General features: G+C 42.2%; 1 protein-coding gene across 1 annotated transcript in view; it reads right to left on the reverse strand.

Annotated features, from left to right (window-relative positions):
* The window catches only part of LOC144822754 (eosinophil peroxidase-like), an 85,085-nt gene that overhangs the window by 33,654 nt on the left and 35,233 nt on the right, over positions 1-16,198 (reverse strand). The window contains exons 10-13 of the mRNA XM_078680613.1: positions 13,220-13,390; positions 12,089-12,326; positions 3,509-3,720; positions 2,165-2,183 (exon numbers count right to left, since the gene is read on the reverse strand). Of these exons, the coding sequence (XP_078536739.1) occupies positions 2,165-2,183; positions 3,509-3,720; positions 12,089-12,326; positions 13,220-13,390 (640 nt within the window). The remainder of the gene's footprint in view (positions 1-2,164; positions 2,184-3,508; positions 3,721-12,088; positions 12,327-13,219; positions 13,391-16,198) is intronic.

Raw genomic sequence — 16,198 nt, forward strand, 5'->3', positions numbered from 1 at the left:
GCAATGGTCCTTACATGTTCCCAAGTCCCATAGAAAATGTTTCCTCCTTAGAATTAATGTCATGGAGAAGAAAGTGTTAAAAACAGACATAGAAAAGAATAGGACTCAATAAACATTTATTAATAACAAAAAGAACATGTTAAGTTGAGAGTCTTGGAATAATGGCATCATTTCGATAGTTGACCCTGAATACGTTGCAAAACAATTGGACGAGCATACAAACTAGAAGTTCAGGAAAGTATGCTTCCAGTTTTATCTTGTGCAAATAACTCATAATAGACAATTGAAAGGAAGGGGAACAATATATACTTCAGGAAAACATATGACTTTCATGAACACAGTAGTAGAGACAGGCTTGCAGGATCTTCTGACTTCATGATATGTGAAAAACCATCTGATAGAGACTTTTTCTATAGCATACTTGAGGGTCTTCTAGGTGCCCTTTTGTCCTAGAATTAGGAATCAAATCAGAAAAACTTCACTATTCATATCCTTTTAGATTCTACAATTAACCAAACCCTGTGATCCACCACTCACACAAGCGATGCAGAGGTACTCAGGTGGAGCTGAGAAGAGGAATCTTGCTGCTGAATGGATTATGACACTCATGAACAGATTGATGTCTAGGATTGATTCATGGCAGTCTTGACAAGGAGAAGGACTTAGCATAGGCTGTCATGGCAAAGGTATTTCAATAAAATACTACAGTCTAGTGGTGTTTCTCATTAGTAAGGTCTTTACATTGACTAGGGCTGAGTATAACATCTTAGGCTTGACATTTTTAACTAGAGTAGGATGAGTGTAGAATGGCAGGTTCCAGTATCCATGACTCCATTCAGGCCCACAGGATGAAAGTCCATACAGACACTTTGATGGGTGCAGGTTTTAAAGATGAATGTCACTCATACACTACGATTGAGTGCAGGATTTCATGATGGAGGTCTCTCCACCGTCTAGGATTTGGTGTAGGATCTCAAGGTGAAGATTTATTCAAAAACTCAAAATCTCGCTCCTTCTCTGGCAAGGCCCCAACTATCTGCAACGCCCTCCCCATAGAACTTCGATGCAACCCCTCCTATTCTAGCTTCAAAAGAAACCTCAAAATTCACTTGCTCACAAAATTCTGGGGAAATTAAAATTAAAGCCCTGATCTCCTTTCTGAATATTCTCCTCCTTCCTCCTCTTGGCAACTCCGCCTACCCCTACACTCTCACCCCCCCCACCTGACACCCTGCACATCCCCTACCCTTTACTTTACCCACCCCTCCTTACTCTGTTCCCCTGAGTCCTCCTGCCATGCTGTAAAATTACTATTTGTAACAACTTACTGGTTATTTCAATTGGTTCTGTTTATCCTGTATGTACTCTTTTCTCTATGTACTCTTATTTGTTCCCTAAATTTTCGTCTGACCGCCTGAGTAATTTGTCTCATTTATTGCTATTGTTGTTTCTCTTGCTGATAACCATTGTTGTTGTAAAGCGCTCTGATACCCTCGGGTGGAGCTAGCGCTATATAAAACCTTCAAAATAAAATATAAATTAAAAAAAAAAAAAAAAAAAAAAAAAAGGTGTAGGATTTGAGGATGAAGGATTCACCATGCAGTACCATTAAGTGTACAGTCTCAGAAAGAAGGTCTTGCCACCCTCCAGGATTGGGTTTAGGATCTCAGAATGGAGGGCTTTACAAACACTAGTGTTAGGTGTAGGATCTCAGGATGAAGGGCCCTCCAAGCACTAGAACTAGGTGTTGGGTTTGGGGAAGAAGGTCTCTCCATGTACTAGGTTTAGCATCTCAGGCAGAAGGTTTCTCCATCCACTACAATGGAGTGCAAGATCATATGATAACGCCCTATATGCTGGGACTGAGGGTGGAACTGCAGTATTAAAAATCTTTCCATACATTTGTGGGATCTTGTCGAAGGCCTCACCATACATTAGAGTGACTGTGGCTCTCTAGAAAAATATCTTCCCAGACACTGGCGTTAAGTGGAGGATCACTGGTAGGAAGATTGCAAGATTGAAGTTTCCCCAGAAGTAATTAAAAAACTGTCAATATAGAACAGCACCAATTTAAGGACCATGTAGGATCAAAGGTAAGATTGCCTTGCTCGGAGTGAAAGCTCAATGTCTTGTGAGCTTCGGTCTGGATATCGCTGTCTCCTACAGAGTGGGATCTTCATCCTCTGTGGAAGAAAAACATGTGTTACTGGAGCAAAACAAAATGAGGGAAAATTCAACCAGTGCTAAATGAATAGAGGGAGGTGGGTAGGGTTAAGAAATGAGGTGGGTGTGTGTGAGTGTACGGTAAGCATGATTTGCATACTCTATATATGAGTAGGATAGAAGTCTGGTGTGTGAAGGAAGGCAAGCACAAACACACTATATTCATGAATTTAAAAAAATGGGTATGTACGAGCAAGATAGCGTGTGTGAAACTGAATCCAGATGAGGGGCAGGGATTGGATGTGGAGTGGTAGAAAACAATAATGTCTAGATTACTTATTGGTACTGGAAAATACGACTCGGGATGTGAATATTGAATGCCGAAATGGATGGGACAGAATATTTTTTAAACAATATCCAGGGACAAAAAAGTAAAAGGTAAGTTCATAAAGAGATGTAAGTATTTACTAATCTAAACTCCACATCTACGTACTTTCAAGATATATTTCACCAAGGTACGTATATGTGGAATTAGGTACAGAAAATGTATAGAAACTTACCTTTCTGACCTTCATAGCTGCAAACGGAAGAAAAAGGACTAGCAGAATGGTTCTGTATATTTGGGTTACTATTTACTGACTCTCATATGGCAAAATTTGAAAATGGAACAAAGGAACCTTGTGCTACCCTTTCCCGACACCACTAAGCGATGGGAATGCTGACCCCAGTGGCTTCCATGCAACATATTCTGATACCAGAACTAGGTCCCTGCCCAAGCCCAGCACATGAGTGGGAATGGTACCTCGGACAACTGCACTGAATATTTGTCAGCTGAGCGAGACGAAATGGAAGCATATAAATTATAACAGAAAAAGCGTCTAACCTGGGACTGGGAGTCTTGGAAAGACGAGGGTATTTATACATCATAGCAATGTAAATTAGATAAAGGACTATGTTGTGCATAGTATGTTTTTACAGAGTGTGTGGAAACTCTGGTATGGGGCCTCTCCACTAGTAGTTTGAACTGGGACAAGGAGGACAGGCAAAGGGGTAATGGAGTATTCAGGCATTTGTCTGACTGAGGAATTACAGTGAACCTTCTCAACAACATTGGAAGGGGTGTGTTGCCCTAATCTCCTATGCACCCAGGGAAACTCCAATAATACTAGGCATATCTTTCGCTTAGTTAGAAAACCATCACCGCGAAAATAGGAATATCTGGGATTCTGTTGCCACTACCAAGCAGCACCAGTCAGAGAATCTGCAAGAATACCCTATTTCAGGGACAGTTCTTGCACACCCCTGGGAAGGAAAACCCAAAGATTATGTATCGTCCTGAACTTACCAGGCTCAGAGCCTCGGCTCCTCCAGGGACTTAAATCGAAGGGAGAAATCTGGTTGCAACGCACAAAATCTTGCGGGTAACTGTTTGCCATGAAGACATTTCTCGGCACTTCAGTGATTGCCGTGTTGTCACAAATGACTCGCGCCAGTGTGACCCTTTCCAGAGAGCTTCGTTGGGCACTGCTGAAAACACCGGGATTCTCATAATAAAACCTGTGTTGGAAAGAAAGAAGCACACATGGTGAAGGTCTGCTAGCCATACAACGCACATTTCAGAGACATTTCACACCAGTATTATTGGCTACAACTGCCAATATCACATTCTTTCTAGTCCATGAGGCATACACGAATTAAACCCCAAACCTAGAATTTGCACTGCATGATGAAATGCACATCCAGATAGACTACGCCCGATCCAAAAAACTACTTGCACATGTAAGTGTGACTTGCACATGCACATAGCCGGATTTATTGCTGCAAGCAATTCACAAAAGATGACCTTGCAACATTAACGCCCTAACTCATGCACAGTATTACCCATAAGCAGGGCTTGAGTCGGGGTACCAAGCGGGTGGACGGCGTCCCCCCACTTATTTTAAGGGGTCTTACCGGGTGGACGTCGTCCCCCCTGCTAAACAGCTGGACTTCACTGTTTGGTCTCTCTCTGGGACGAGATCGGAGCTCACCGTGAGCTCCGATCTCGTCCCAGAGAGGACGCAGCGGTAAGGTGGGCACATTCCACGAGCAGATGGGCATTTGAAGGAGGTGGGGACGTGTGTAAGAACTACACATTGTGGACAATCGAGGGGGGGGTGAGATGTGCGGACGTTGGACACAAGAAGCCGCCGGCTGAGCAACAGATACAGGACCGGAGAAGTTAGAAGAATAGAGAGAAGCGGAGGGGGGGGGGGTGGGGGTGGAGAAATACGGGGGGAAACCGGGGTTAGGGGAGACAGAAACAGAAGACTAGGGAATGGCAGAGTCCCGTTCTATTCAGTGCGAGGAAGCTGCGAAGGTGTTCTGGGGAAGGGGCGGAGGGCATTTAAGTTAGGGATGTGACATCTCGCCTCCCTATGTTCATGCGAACACTGGCACAGCATGGCTGCGTTCATTGGCGTGAGGTGGGGCGGTGTGGGGAGGGGGTGGTTCTATCGGGCTTGGAAACACACGGGGAAGCAATTAGCTCAATTTTGCAAAACACCTGTCGTGACGTCACTTCCTGTCGTGACATCCCTTCCGGTTACAGCGTCCCCCCACTTCTTTTTTTAGGACTTGTGCCCTGCCCATAAGTGTGTAATATTGCACTTGAGTAAATCCCTTTCACAGTGTGAGTGGTCTGCGCCTTCTATCACCACCTAGCATTATTGTACAGCTGGGAAATGTCAGATTAAATGGTAAAGTTCTCAGCAGAGTCTTGCTTCATGAACCCATTCCAATCGTGGACTGGAGAGAAACGTAAAAGATGAGTCCCCTGCATCATGGAGCCCATGTTTGAGATGTGGGTTTTCCTTTTCCAAATCACTATTTTTAGATATATAGTCCAATCGGGTTAGTGCCCCTCTTAGAATGCAATAGATTGATAAAGGAAAGTCTAGGGTTGAAAAATTGTCTCTCTGATGGAGGCATCTGGTAATCTTAACAAGAAGTGACAGCTTTTTTTATTAGGCCATAGAGGATACCACACCTGTGCTGCCTTACCATATGCCTTTCATACTTGTCCAGAGTGATTGCTGCACTGAAAATATGCCCCGACTGATTAAGCTTCCGAACTTTTACATATTACATCTCCTTAAATCAAAATTAGGACTTTCATCATTCACGTTCATTTACAGAAATATTAACAGTCTGCATGAATTTTCAAACAGCTCGTTGAATTGTGAAAAGTCTGAGTGATGAAACACATGTTGGCTGCAGCTGGAAGTTTCATTTGAACTGACACGCAAACAGAGATTAGGAATACAATAATTGTCATTCAGAATCTGATATGAACAATGTTTAACTGCTATGTAATTTTGTAAACATTGTTTCTTCTCCTTTGTCATTACCAATCACTGGTCACCCACAGGTCTGTAAGGTACACAGACAAATTTAAGGAGGTCTGTACTAACAGATATAAACTTGAAGGGAATTCTCTTTACACATATTTACCTAAAGAGATCTAACCCAACAGACATAAGCCAGAAGGGGACTCTTTGTACACATTGAATTTCTAAGGGAAACAAATGGTCCAGAGATCCTGGTACTGGATATTGATTCCTAAAATGCTAGAGGAACTTTTGCTTGATGCTCTGAACCTTTCCAACCATGTATTGAACAAGTGGAAGGGAAGGTGTAAGCATGTGTTCCTCTCTTCCAAGGCGGTCTTTTTTTGAACAGAAGAATAATTTCCTTTTAAGACACAACACAATAATCCAAGTTGGTTTGAGTGAAAGTAGTTCTTTTATTTTCATTTATTGCTTTATAAGTCCATTTCACTTTTTTTAGACAGTTTTTATAGAAGAGAACAGTCAACACATGTTTCGCCCTATGTGGCTAGTTGAGACATGGCTTTCTCAAGGCTGAGAGAGAAGAAAAATGCAATAAATAAGTGACACCAGGCAAAGAGCCCCAGCGAGAAAGCACCAAATGTAGTGTTCAAGTGAGCCGTGATTGGGAATAATTAATTTCCTATTTATTCAATTCTTACATAAAAGGAGGATTTTAAAAGGTATCTGTTACCTTGAAGCAATTTGGAATATATTCAACTCTTCTCAGATTATATGATTTTTTGTACATATTGAATAGGTATGAGAGCATATTTTTACATGCAATTCTTCTTAATGACATGTCTTGACTTTGCATGATCTCACTTAAAACTGCAAGTGAAGTCTCTATAACATCACCTTTCAAATTAACAAAATAAGACGCCTATCTTTCCACCTAAATCTTCGTTTTTTTGCTTCACCGGTATTCAGAATAAATATGTTTGGAGATACGCTTTTGCTAACACCATAATTTGGTCTCACTTTTTTCTTCTTCTTGTTCTTCTTTTCTCACAGTCTATGGATGCAAAAATGGCCTGGGTCTGTTTCTCTTCACACACCTTTCACATGTATTTTTAAAATCATCCTTTTATGTAAGAATTAAATAAATAGGAATTTTTTTATTCCCAATCACGTCTTTCTCCCTGAGGGTTCTTTGCCTAGTGTTACTTATGAGTTGCATCTTTCTTCTCTCGCAGCCTTGAGAAAGCCCTGGCTTAACTAGCCACATAGGGCGGAACACGTGTCGGCTGTTTTCTTCTATAAAAACTGTCTATAAAAAGTCAAAAGAGTGAAACGGATGTATAAAGCAATAATTGAAAATAAAAGAACTACTTTCACTCAAACCAACTTGGAAAATTGTGTGGTGTCTAAGAAAAGGAATTACGAAAACAAAGGAGGACCCCGCACAGACTAATAGGGGACTGGGGGGATAACAGATCTAAAAAAGACAGGGGTGTCCCCACTAGAAAGGACAATGTAGGACTGTGTCTCACTTCTATTGGGTGTACTCTAAAGTGAGTGTTGCATTCCAAAAGGCAGCATGCCGACAATCCGGCGGGAAAGGTAAAGTTACAAGAAATTATGAATCTCAATTTCTACAAGCTTATGTTGACTATAGGGGAGAGTTCTGTGTATTATTATTTTTATTATATCTCTACAAATGCCAAAACTTAAGAGAAAAGCCTATTTCTTAACTATATAGTCAGCTCAAAATATTAACATTAACAATCTACGATATTTCATAAGTAACACAGTAGATAAGTAATGAAAAAGGATTTTAAAAAGATGTTTTCCACACCATGAGTTTCGTAAGTCTCTGTTGTACATTTATTACACTTCAAATATAAAAATTCATCATTACACAAAATAAAAAATTTTAAGAAAACATGTTATACATTTGTATAAAAAACATTTAAAAAACACAAAGAATCACAAGTCGACGCGGCGTTTCGGTATTCTGTTTGTCTACCTTCTTCAGGACTGATTCTAGATGGATTTAAAAAAGTTTAAAAAACACAGAGTTATTCTTCTTACATTGGTGCAGATAGCTCTTAGTTCACAACTATAGATAGTCACGACTGTAGTAGCTATAACATCGTTTTTAGGCATCTCTTATAAAAAGGGCATCATTCTTTAGCACAAAATCTTGGTTTACACACCATAATATTTCTTCACACTCATATGAATTTCTAATGCTCCTCCCTATTTGGTAACATATTGACCAATTTCTCTATGTATCCCTACGCTTGAACAAAACTGATAGTGTTTACCTTTACCTTGGACTGTATAGTCCAATGCTCATGAGACTCAATGTGAGACCTCTATTTATGGATATAGTGAAAGAATTGTCAGTCTAACGCATACCTTAAATCAGGCGGAGTGAATCTCCCCACCGGACATTTTTTGCTTCGGTTCAGAACCCTGTTGCCATCAAGTTCGTGGGCCTATTTTCGGATTCTGTTTGTGCGATGTGATAACACTGAATAGGATAAGTATAAGGATAATACGTTTTCAGTCTGTCTCACCATTATATATATGTATCGACAAACATTCTTACAAACTAAGATAGAGAAAGAGAATAAGAATATTGTTTCTCTATACCTGATTTTCAAAATAAATACGCTTGGTCTTGGACTACCAGGAGGAGCCACCGTATTTTCTGTTGTGGGTATCTTTAATGACCCTAGGAAATTATATTTATTTCATATTACCACATGTGGATCTTGTTGATTTTAAAATCTACTCAATAGCAGTGCATATTGGCCTTAGGGTATCACTCACCATTAAAATTTAGTTGCCTGGTGCAATTTCAAGGATATATTGCCTCCAAGGAACTCCGTTGTGGATAGAGAGTCCGTGCTGCATTGAACGATAAAAAAATATAATAAGCGCTCAAGTTATAGAAAGCACTAGTCAAGGCACTAGTCAAGGCTTCGGATTATTTGGATATTAGCGCTCAAGTTCTAAAAAGCACTAGTCAGGGCTTCGAGGGGCCCTAATTTTATGTTGTCTTTACCTTAAAATGTGTAATCGGCCTCCCTGCTCCTGAATGCTGGCAGTCTTCCAAAGCGTCACCCAGCCGGTCTTGTACGAGCCGCCAAGAGCACTGAGCCTTGACTAGTGCTTTCTATAACTTGAGCGCTAATAACCAAAAAATGCCTCTTAAACCTAATATAAGTTACCTGACTATTGTGACCCATTTCCCCTATTTCAGGGACCATGAGATAATTTAAAAGTAAAAGAACACAGTAATTAGGAATAGGATATAAATCTACCTCACATTGCGCCTGATATATATATATATATATTATATTTTTTTATCGTTCAATGCAGCACGGACTCTCTATCCACAACGGAGTTCCTTGGAGGCAATATATCCTTGAAATTGCACGAGGCAACTAAATTTTAATGGTGAGTGATACCCTAAGGCCAATATGCACTGCTATTGAGTAGATTTTAAAATCAACAAGATCCACATGTGGTAATATGAAATAAATATAATTTCCTAGGGTCATTAAAGATACCCACAACAGAAAATACGGTGGCTCCTCCTGGTAGTCCAAGACCAAGCATATTTATTTTGAAAATCAGGTATAGAGAAACAATATTCTTATTCTCTTTCTCTATCTTAGTTTGTAAGAATGTTTGTCGATACATATATATAATGGTGAGACAGACTGAAAACGTATTATCCTTATACTTATCCTATTCAGTGTTATCACATCGCACAAACAGAATCCGAAAATAGGCCCACGAACTTGATGGCAACAGGGTTCTGAACCGAAGCAAAAAATGTCCGGTGGGGAGATTCACTCCGCCTGATTTAAGGTATGCGTTAGACTGACAATTCTTTCACTATATCCATAAATAGAGGTCTCACATTGAGTCTCATGAGCATTGGACTATACAGTCCAAGGGAAAGGTAAACACTATCAGTTTTGTTCAAGCGTAGGGATACATAGAGAAATTGGTCAATATGTTACCAAATAGGGAGGAGCATTAAAAATTCATATGAGTGTGAAGAAATATTATGGTGTGTAAACCAAGATTTTGTGCTAAAGAATGATGCCCTTTTTATAAGAGATGCCTAAAAACGATGTTATAGCTACTACAGTCGTGACTATCTATAGTTGTGAACTAAGAGCTATCTGCACCAATGTAAGAAGAATAACTCTGTGTTTTTTAAACTTTTTTAAATCCATCTAGAATCAGTCCTGAAGAAGGTAGACAAACAGAATACCGAAACGCCGCGTCGACTTGTGATTCTTTGTGTTTTTTAAATGTTTTTTATACAAATGTATAACATGTTTTCTTAAAAAATTGTATTTTGTGTAATGATGAATTTTTATATTTGAAGTGTAATAAATGTACAACAGAGACTTACGAAACTCATGGTGTGGAAAACATCTTTTTAAAATCCTTTTTCATTACTTATCTACTGTGTTACTTATGAAATATCGTAGATTGTTAATGTTAATATTTTGAGCTGACTATATAGTTAAGAAATAGGCTTTTCTCTTAAGTTTTGGCATTTGTAGAGATATAATAAAAATAATAATACACAGAACTCTCCCCTATAGTCAACATAAGCTTGTAGAAATTGAGATTCATAATTTCTTGTAACTTTACCTTTCCCGCCGGATTGTCGGCATGCTGCCTTTTGGAATGCAACACTCACTTTAGAGTACACCCAATAGAAGTGAGACACAGTCCTACATTGTCCTTTCTAGTGGGGACACCCCTGTCTTTTTTAGATAAGAAAAGGAATTATCCTTCTGTTCAAAGAAAGACCCCCTTGGAAAGAGGAACACATGCTTACACCTTTACTTCAACTCTTTCTAGACATATAAACCTAAAGAGTTTTACTCCAACAGACACAAGCCTGAAGGGGACTCTCCTTACACATATAAACCTAAAGAGGTCTATCCCAACAGCAAAGATCGGAAGGGGATTTTCCCTAGAGGTATATATATCTAAAGAGGTCTATCCCAACAGACATACGACTGATAGGGAATTCTCTGTACAGATACAATCTTAAGGGGTGTATTCCAACAGACACAGATCTAGGCTATATTCCCACAGATATAGGGGGTCATTAGGATGGCGGATTTCCCGCATCCTCTGGGCCGGCGGAAGCCACCACCGGCCCGGAGGATGCGGGAAATCCGCCGAGGAGGCCTGAAAGACCCACCGCCAAATCAGGATGGCTGGTGGGTCTCCCAATCCGTCCGCCGCTTTTCCGCCGCGGTCGGAAGGCGACCACGGCGGAAAAGCAATAACATGGCTGGCGGTGTCTATCAGACACCGCCAGCCATATTAGGATGCAGGATGAGTCATGCTTTTCCGCGGCGGCTTTACCGCCGTGGAAAAGCATACGGACAGTCACTTTGGGGGCCCGTTGCGGGCCCCCTGGGTGAAGGTTGCGTGGGGGGTGCACATGGGGGGTACCTATGGTACCCCCCTGCCCTTGCGTGCACGAAGCGGCAGGCACCGCATGGTGCCTGCCGCTTTGTGCATGCAAATGCACACCTTTCGTTTTTTGCATTGCGGCGGATGCTGCTTCAAGCAGCATCCGCCGCAATGTAAAACATACAGGATGTGACCGCCAGGGTGGCGGTCACATCCTAATTGCTATGGAGGGACCGCCGCTGCCCATGCGGACGGTCCCTCCAACTCAGGGGTGGCGGACGGACGCAAGTCCGTCCGCCATCCTAATCGGCCCCTTAGTGTCTTCTTCATATATAGGGGCCGATTATGATGGCGGACGGACCTGAGTCCGTCCGCCACCATAGAGAAGGAGGGACCGTCCGCAGGGGCAGCGGCGGTCCCTCCGTGCAAATTAGGATGTGACCGGCACCCTGGCGGTCACATCCTGTATTTTTATCATTGTGGCGGGTGCTGCTTGAAGCAGCACCCGCCGCAATGATAAAAAAGTAAGTTGTGCATTTGCATGCACAAAGCGGCAGGCACCTCGCGGTGCCTGCCGCTTTGTGCAGGCAAATGCAGGGGGGTACCATAGGTACCCCCCATGTGCACCCCCACCCCCCTCTTCACCCCTGGGGGCCCGCAACGGGGTCCCAGACACAAATCCGTATGCCTTTACACGGCGGAAATGCCGCAGTGTAAAGGCATCTTTCCGCAGACATCCTAATATGGCTGGCGGTGTCTGATAGACACCGCCAGCCATGTTAATGCTTTTCCGCCGCGGGCGGAATCCGCCCGCGGCGGAAAAGCAGCGGACAGATAGTAAGACCCACCAGCCATCCTAATATGGCGGTGGGTCTTTCAAGGCTCCCCGGCGGATTTCCCGCATCCTCCGGCCGGCGGTGGCTTCCGCCGGCCCGGTGGATGCGGGAAATCCGCAATCGTAATAGGCCCCATAGTACACAATCTCTTCATAAAGACACCTAGCCATCTCCGAACTGTCCCCAGGGGTCTCTCACCACAAATCAAGAGCTACTACTTTCTGAGAAAGACATAGGGGTTGTTTGTTTACAGTTCAATATCATATCTCCTTACACAAACATAAAAAATATTCTAAAAAGTGATGCACTTACCTATCCCCATCCCGTGCCACTCGGAACTGGTTTCCAATAATGCAGGCTAGAAGAGGTCCAATTTTTCCACCAGGAACAAATGGTTCTGCCACTCCTCCAAGCCAGATATCAATATTTTTGGGAGTTCCATAGAGATCCATCAACTTTCTGGCCAGGTCACCATTATTCAGGACTCTTCTGAGTTCTGCCAGATTTTGTGGCTCAGAGAGTCCACAAAAACGCCGCCACGCACCATAATCTATTGAGAGAGTTAGACAGTACAGTGGTGAGATTAAAGTCATTTTCAAATGTATACCCAGAACCAGCAATCAGTTAAATTTGCATTGGGTGGTGATAAGGTGGAAGGTTGAAAGCAACTTCCAAAATCATAAGTGAGGGTCAATTTACCATGGCACTGGCGTCACTTAAAAATATCTAGGGTCACAGCTGTGAATTGTACTCATGTCATGCATGACACCTTTAGTCTGATTTGGCTTCTTAGCAAACACAAATTTGAATTCTGTTGTTTTTAATTTCATACTTTACAGTTTTTAAAGCAAAACCACACATCCCAGGCTGAAAGGTGCATATGGTTAAAAGTCTAACCTGGCTTATGGGACAGGATTCCATAATAAAGGAGCGCAGATGTAGAAACTAAGATCTCCTGTGTTGTAATGTGCCCATTTTGAAGCCCATAGTACAAAATGGCTTACTGACCAAATACCCATCCGGGTACATTTTCCTAATTATTTCACTTCAATTGTTGATTCTTCTTGCCCATGTATCAGATTAAATAGACTTGTTCAGTTCAATTATGTTTTCTTACTCTGGACAACAGAGCTGTACCAGAGTTTCTTATCTGAAAACTATGTTGTTGCCCCCTAAGCTACTTACCTGAAAGGCTCAGCTCTCTTTGTCATGGTTTAATAGCTGATGGCTCGAGTTAAGACATCTCTCTTTCCTTCCCTCCCTGGTTTCTTACCTGTGAAGTCTTGTCCTCTCTCTCCTTTGTCTTTTTTACCTAGAATTCATGTTCTCTCTTTCTCCTAGTCAATTGTCTGTGAAGCTTTATTCTCTTCCATCTGGTTCCTTACCTGGGATACCAGTGTTTACTCACTATGCTCCTTGATCCCAACCTAAAAGGGTCAATACCTGGGATGGCGTGATCTCGGCCTCGTTGCATGTTGATAGCCGCTAGATCAAGTCCAATCCTCTTGAATAGTTTGAAGAGACGGTCTCGCAGTTCATCCACCACCATCTGATTCTGCCTGTTCAGTTTTGCACGATTTGACATGAGGCCACGGAGGAGAGGGTCAATGCCACCTAAAAACAAAATTATCATTAAGGATTATTACATCTGTACCGTGATTGTGACTATGTGGCTATATTGAAAGGGCAAGGAAGTTTTAAAAAATCCATCAGTTTAAATAAGCAGTGACTTGTATGAGAGGAAATGAAAGTTACACTTTCTGGTTAGATTTCACTCGTACGCAAACCATGCAAGTTCTGTTAAAGTATTTAACAGAGTCAAAAGAAGCCTTCCAATTGGATAGAATAATTGCTTTTGTACTACATATGTTATTGTTTAACCACCTTGTATATTTTGGTGCATGCCCCAGAAAGTAGTGTTTTGTTTTTGAAAAGCCAGAGAGAACGTGTATGGTTGTGCTTGGGCTAATCCTGAGCAGTTGCAATGTTTGCATTGGACTCCATGGTACTGATCGTTTGGGGGCAGTGTGCTAGCCTTGATTTGGATTATCCCTTTTCAACTTGACACTTCAGTATATACATTCATTTGTACTTGGACCGACACATGGTTTTACCTTTTGGGTTTCTTGACTGACTGATATTGGAATATCCCTTAAATCACTGACGGCTCCATTAAATTGCCCCCATAATTGCCCAGAACGCTTCACTCTCCCTGCCGAATTTGCTGCTAATCTTTTGCGCATTTTGCACGTTTTTAGAAACCTTAGAACTGAATATTGTGACTTCATCTGTATTGTGACTCATCTGCCTTTAAACAAAACTTCAGTTTTCTCAGCTGCCTGAAAACTGTTTCTGCTATTTTAAATACTTTATCTCCTGATTTGTGGGAACTAGGGAATTTTGTTTTATGTTGGGGAATTTTGTGGCGAGGGTGGGGGAATCGATCCCTGACCTGGGAGGCTGCTAGTACCGGCCACCGCCATTTTTCTTCGACGGTGCGGTCTAGTTCTTTTCACCCTGGTCTCATTTAAACGGGACGCTGCGCAAGCGCTCCAGACCCCGTAATTGCCCAGAACGCTTCACTCTCTCTGCCGAATTTCCTGCTAATCTTTTGCGCATTTTGCACGTTTTTAGAAACCTTTAAACTGAATATTGTGACTTCAACTGTATTGTGACTCATCTGCCTTTAAACAAAATGTCTGTTTTCTCAGCTGCCTGAAAACTGTTTCCGCTATTTTAAATACTTTCTCTCCTGATTTGTGGTAACTGGGGAATTTTGTTTTATGTTGGGGAATTGTGTGACGAGGGTGGGAGAATCGAACCATGACCTGGGAGGCTGCTACTTCAGACCACCGCCATTTTTCTTTGACGGTGCGGTCTAGTACTTTTCACCCTGGCCTCATTTAAACGGGATGCTGCAAGCCCGTCTGCGCCCATCAGCGTCCCGGAGGCGCCCGGCGCCCGGAATGCTGTTTACATACCATCAGGTCAGGACAAATTTGTCTCCTTCAGTAGAGATAGTCTCTACAACAATGGTAAGAGTTTGAGTTGCAGGCCCCACTTTCTTGTGCTGGGGAAACATAACCACTTGTCTTGCGATCACTGTGAGTGGAGACCTTGCCTTATTTTAGGAAACACAGTACTAACCTTAACATGTGCACTTACAACACTATGCGGGATGGTGTTGGTGGTTATGTGAAGGCATTTCTATTAAGTACTCGCTCAGTTAAACAACACGAACTTCAAATCCATGACCTCTTAGTAGATTCTACCCCTGATTTGCTGATCCTAATGAAGACATGGCTGGCTGAAGCATCCAATCCTACTATTGCCATTGCACTCCCCCCTGGTTACCTTATTCTGAGAAAAGACCGAGTCGAAGGCAGAGGAGGGGGGTAGCCTTGATTTACCGGAGTTCCTTTAACTGTATGTATTACCCACTCTGGAGTAAGTAGGAGCTGAAGAGTGTGTGCTTTCTTCTAACTATCTTGGCACAACAGTCCATTGATGGCCTAGTTATCTATCGTCCTCCGGGGCCAGACAGAAATGTTTTAGAGTCCCTTAGCCATGTTATCTCCCCCATAGCAGCTAAATATAGCCATTGTCTAGTTCTGGGGTACTTCAACATACACATGGACAATAATTTCTGATCCAGAGTCAGTAAGGTTGTATGAATGTATGGAGATACTGACTATGACCCTGTATGTCTATCTCCCTACCCATGAGAAGGGGCATACATTAGATCATATTTTTTCATCTAAAGAAATTGAAACTGATGCTCCCCTTCCCTTAGTCTGGTCGGACCATTGCCTGTTTGGCTTTAGAGTCTCTAGAGAGCTCGACAAGCATCTCTCTTTAGGCCAGGCCCGTGCTAACAATTACAGACGTTTTCACTTGATTTCCCCAGAAGCTATGCACAAAGCACTTAGTTAATACCCTATCCCCCTGAGTGGTAACCTAGAGGACTATGTGCTCGCCTAAGAGCGTTGGTTCCAACTACGCGCCTTGAAATGGTGCCCCCTACTATGCGGTCAACTAAAACTAACCAAGTCACTTCCGCCTGGTTCTCGATGGCCCAGAAGGCAAGTAAAAGTGAGTGCAAACGCCTTGAAAGGAAATGGCGGGCTAATTATAATTCCATAGACAAAGCCATTTAAAAAGCCATTTAAAAAGCAGGCCTTGAGAGAGCATTACAGAAATGTTCGCGAGGGAAAGAAACTCTTCTTTTCTACTAAACTCAATGAGGCTAGTAATAAAAACAGAGAAGTTTTTAACATCGTGAAAAATGTTGCAGCTCCTAAGTCTACAAGCAGCCCGTTGCTCTGGGGCCTGTTGCTAGGCGTTGTACTGAACCATCTTGGTCGCAGATCCCTCTTATTCCTTTGGAAACATCCCTCTCTATTATGAAGTCCCTCAAATCTG

This window comes from Lissotriton helveticus, chromosome 3_1 (genome assembly GCF_964261635.1).
Source record: "Lissotriton helveticus chromosome 3_1, aLisHel1.1, whole genome shotgun sequence".
NCBI classification, from domain to species: domain Eukaryota; kingdom Metazoa; phylum Chordata; class Amphibia; order Caudata; family Salamandridae; genus Lissotriton; species Lissotriton helveticus.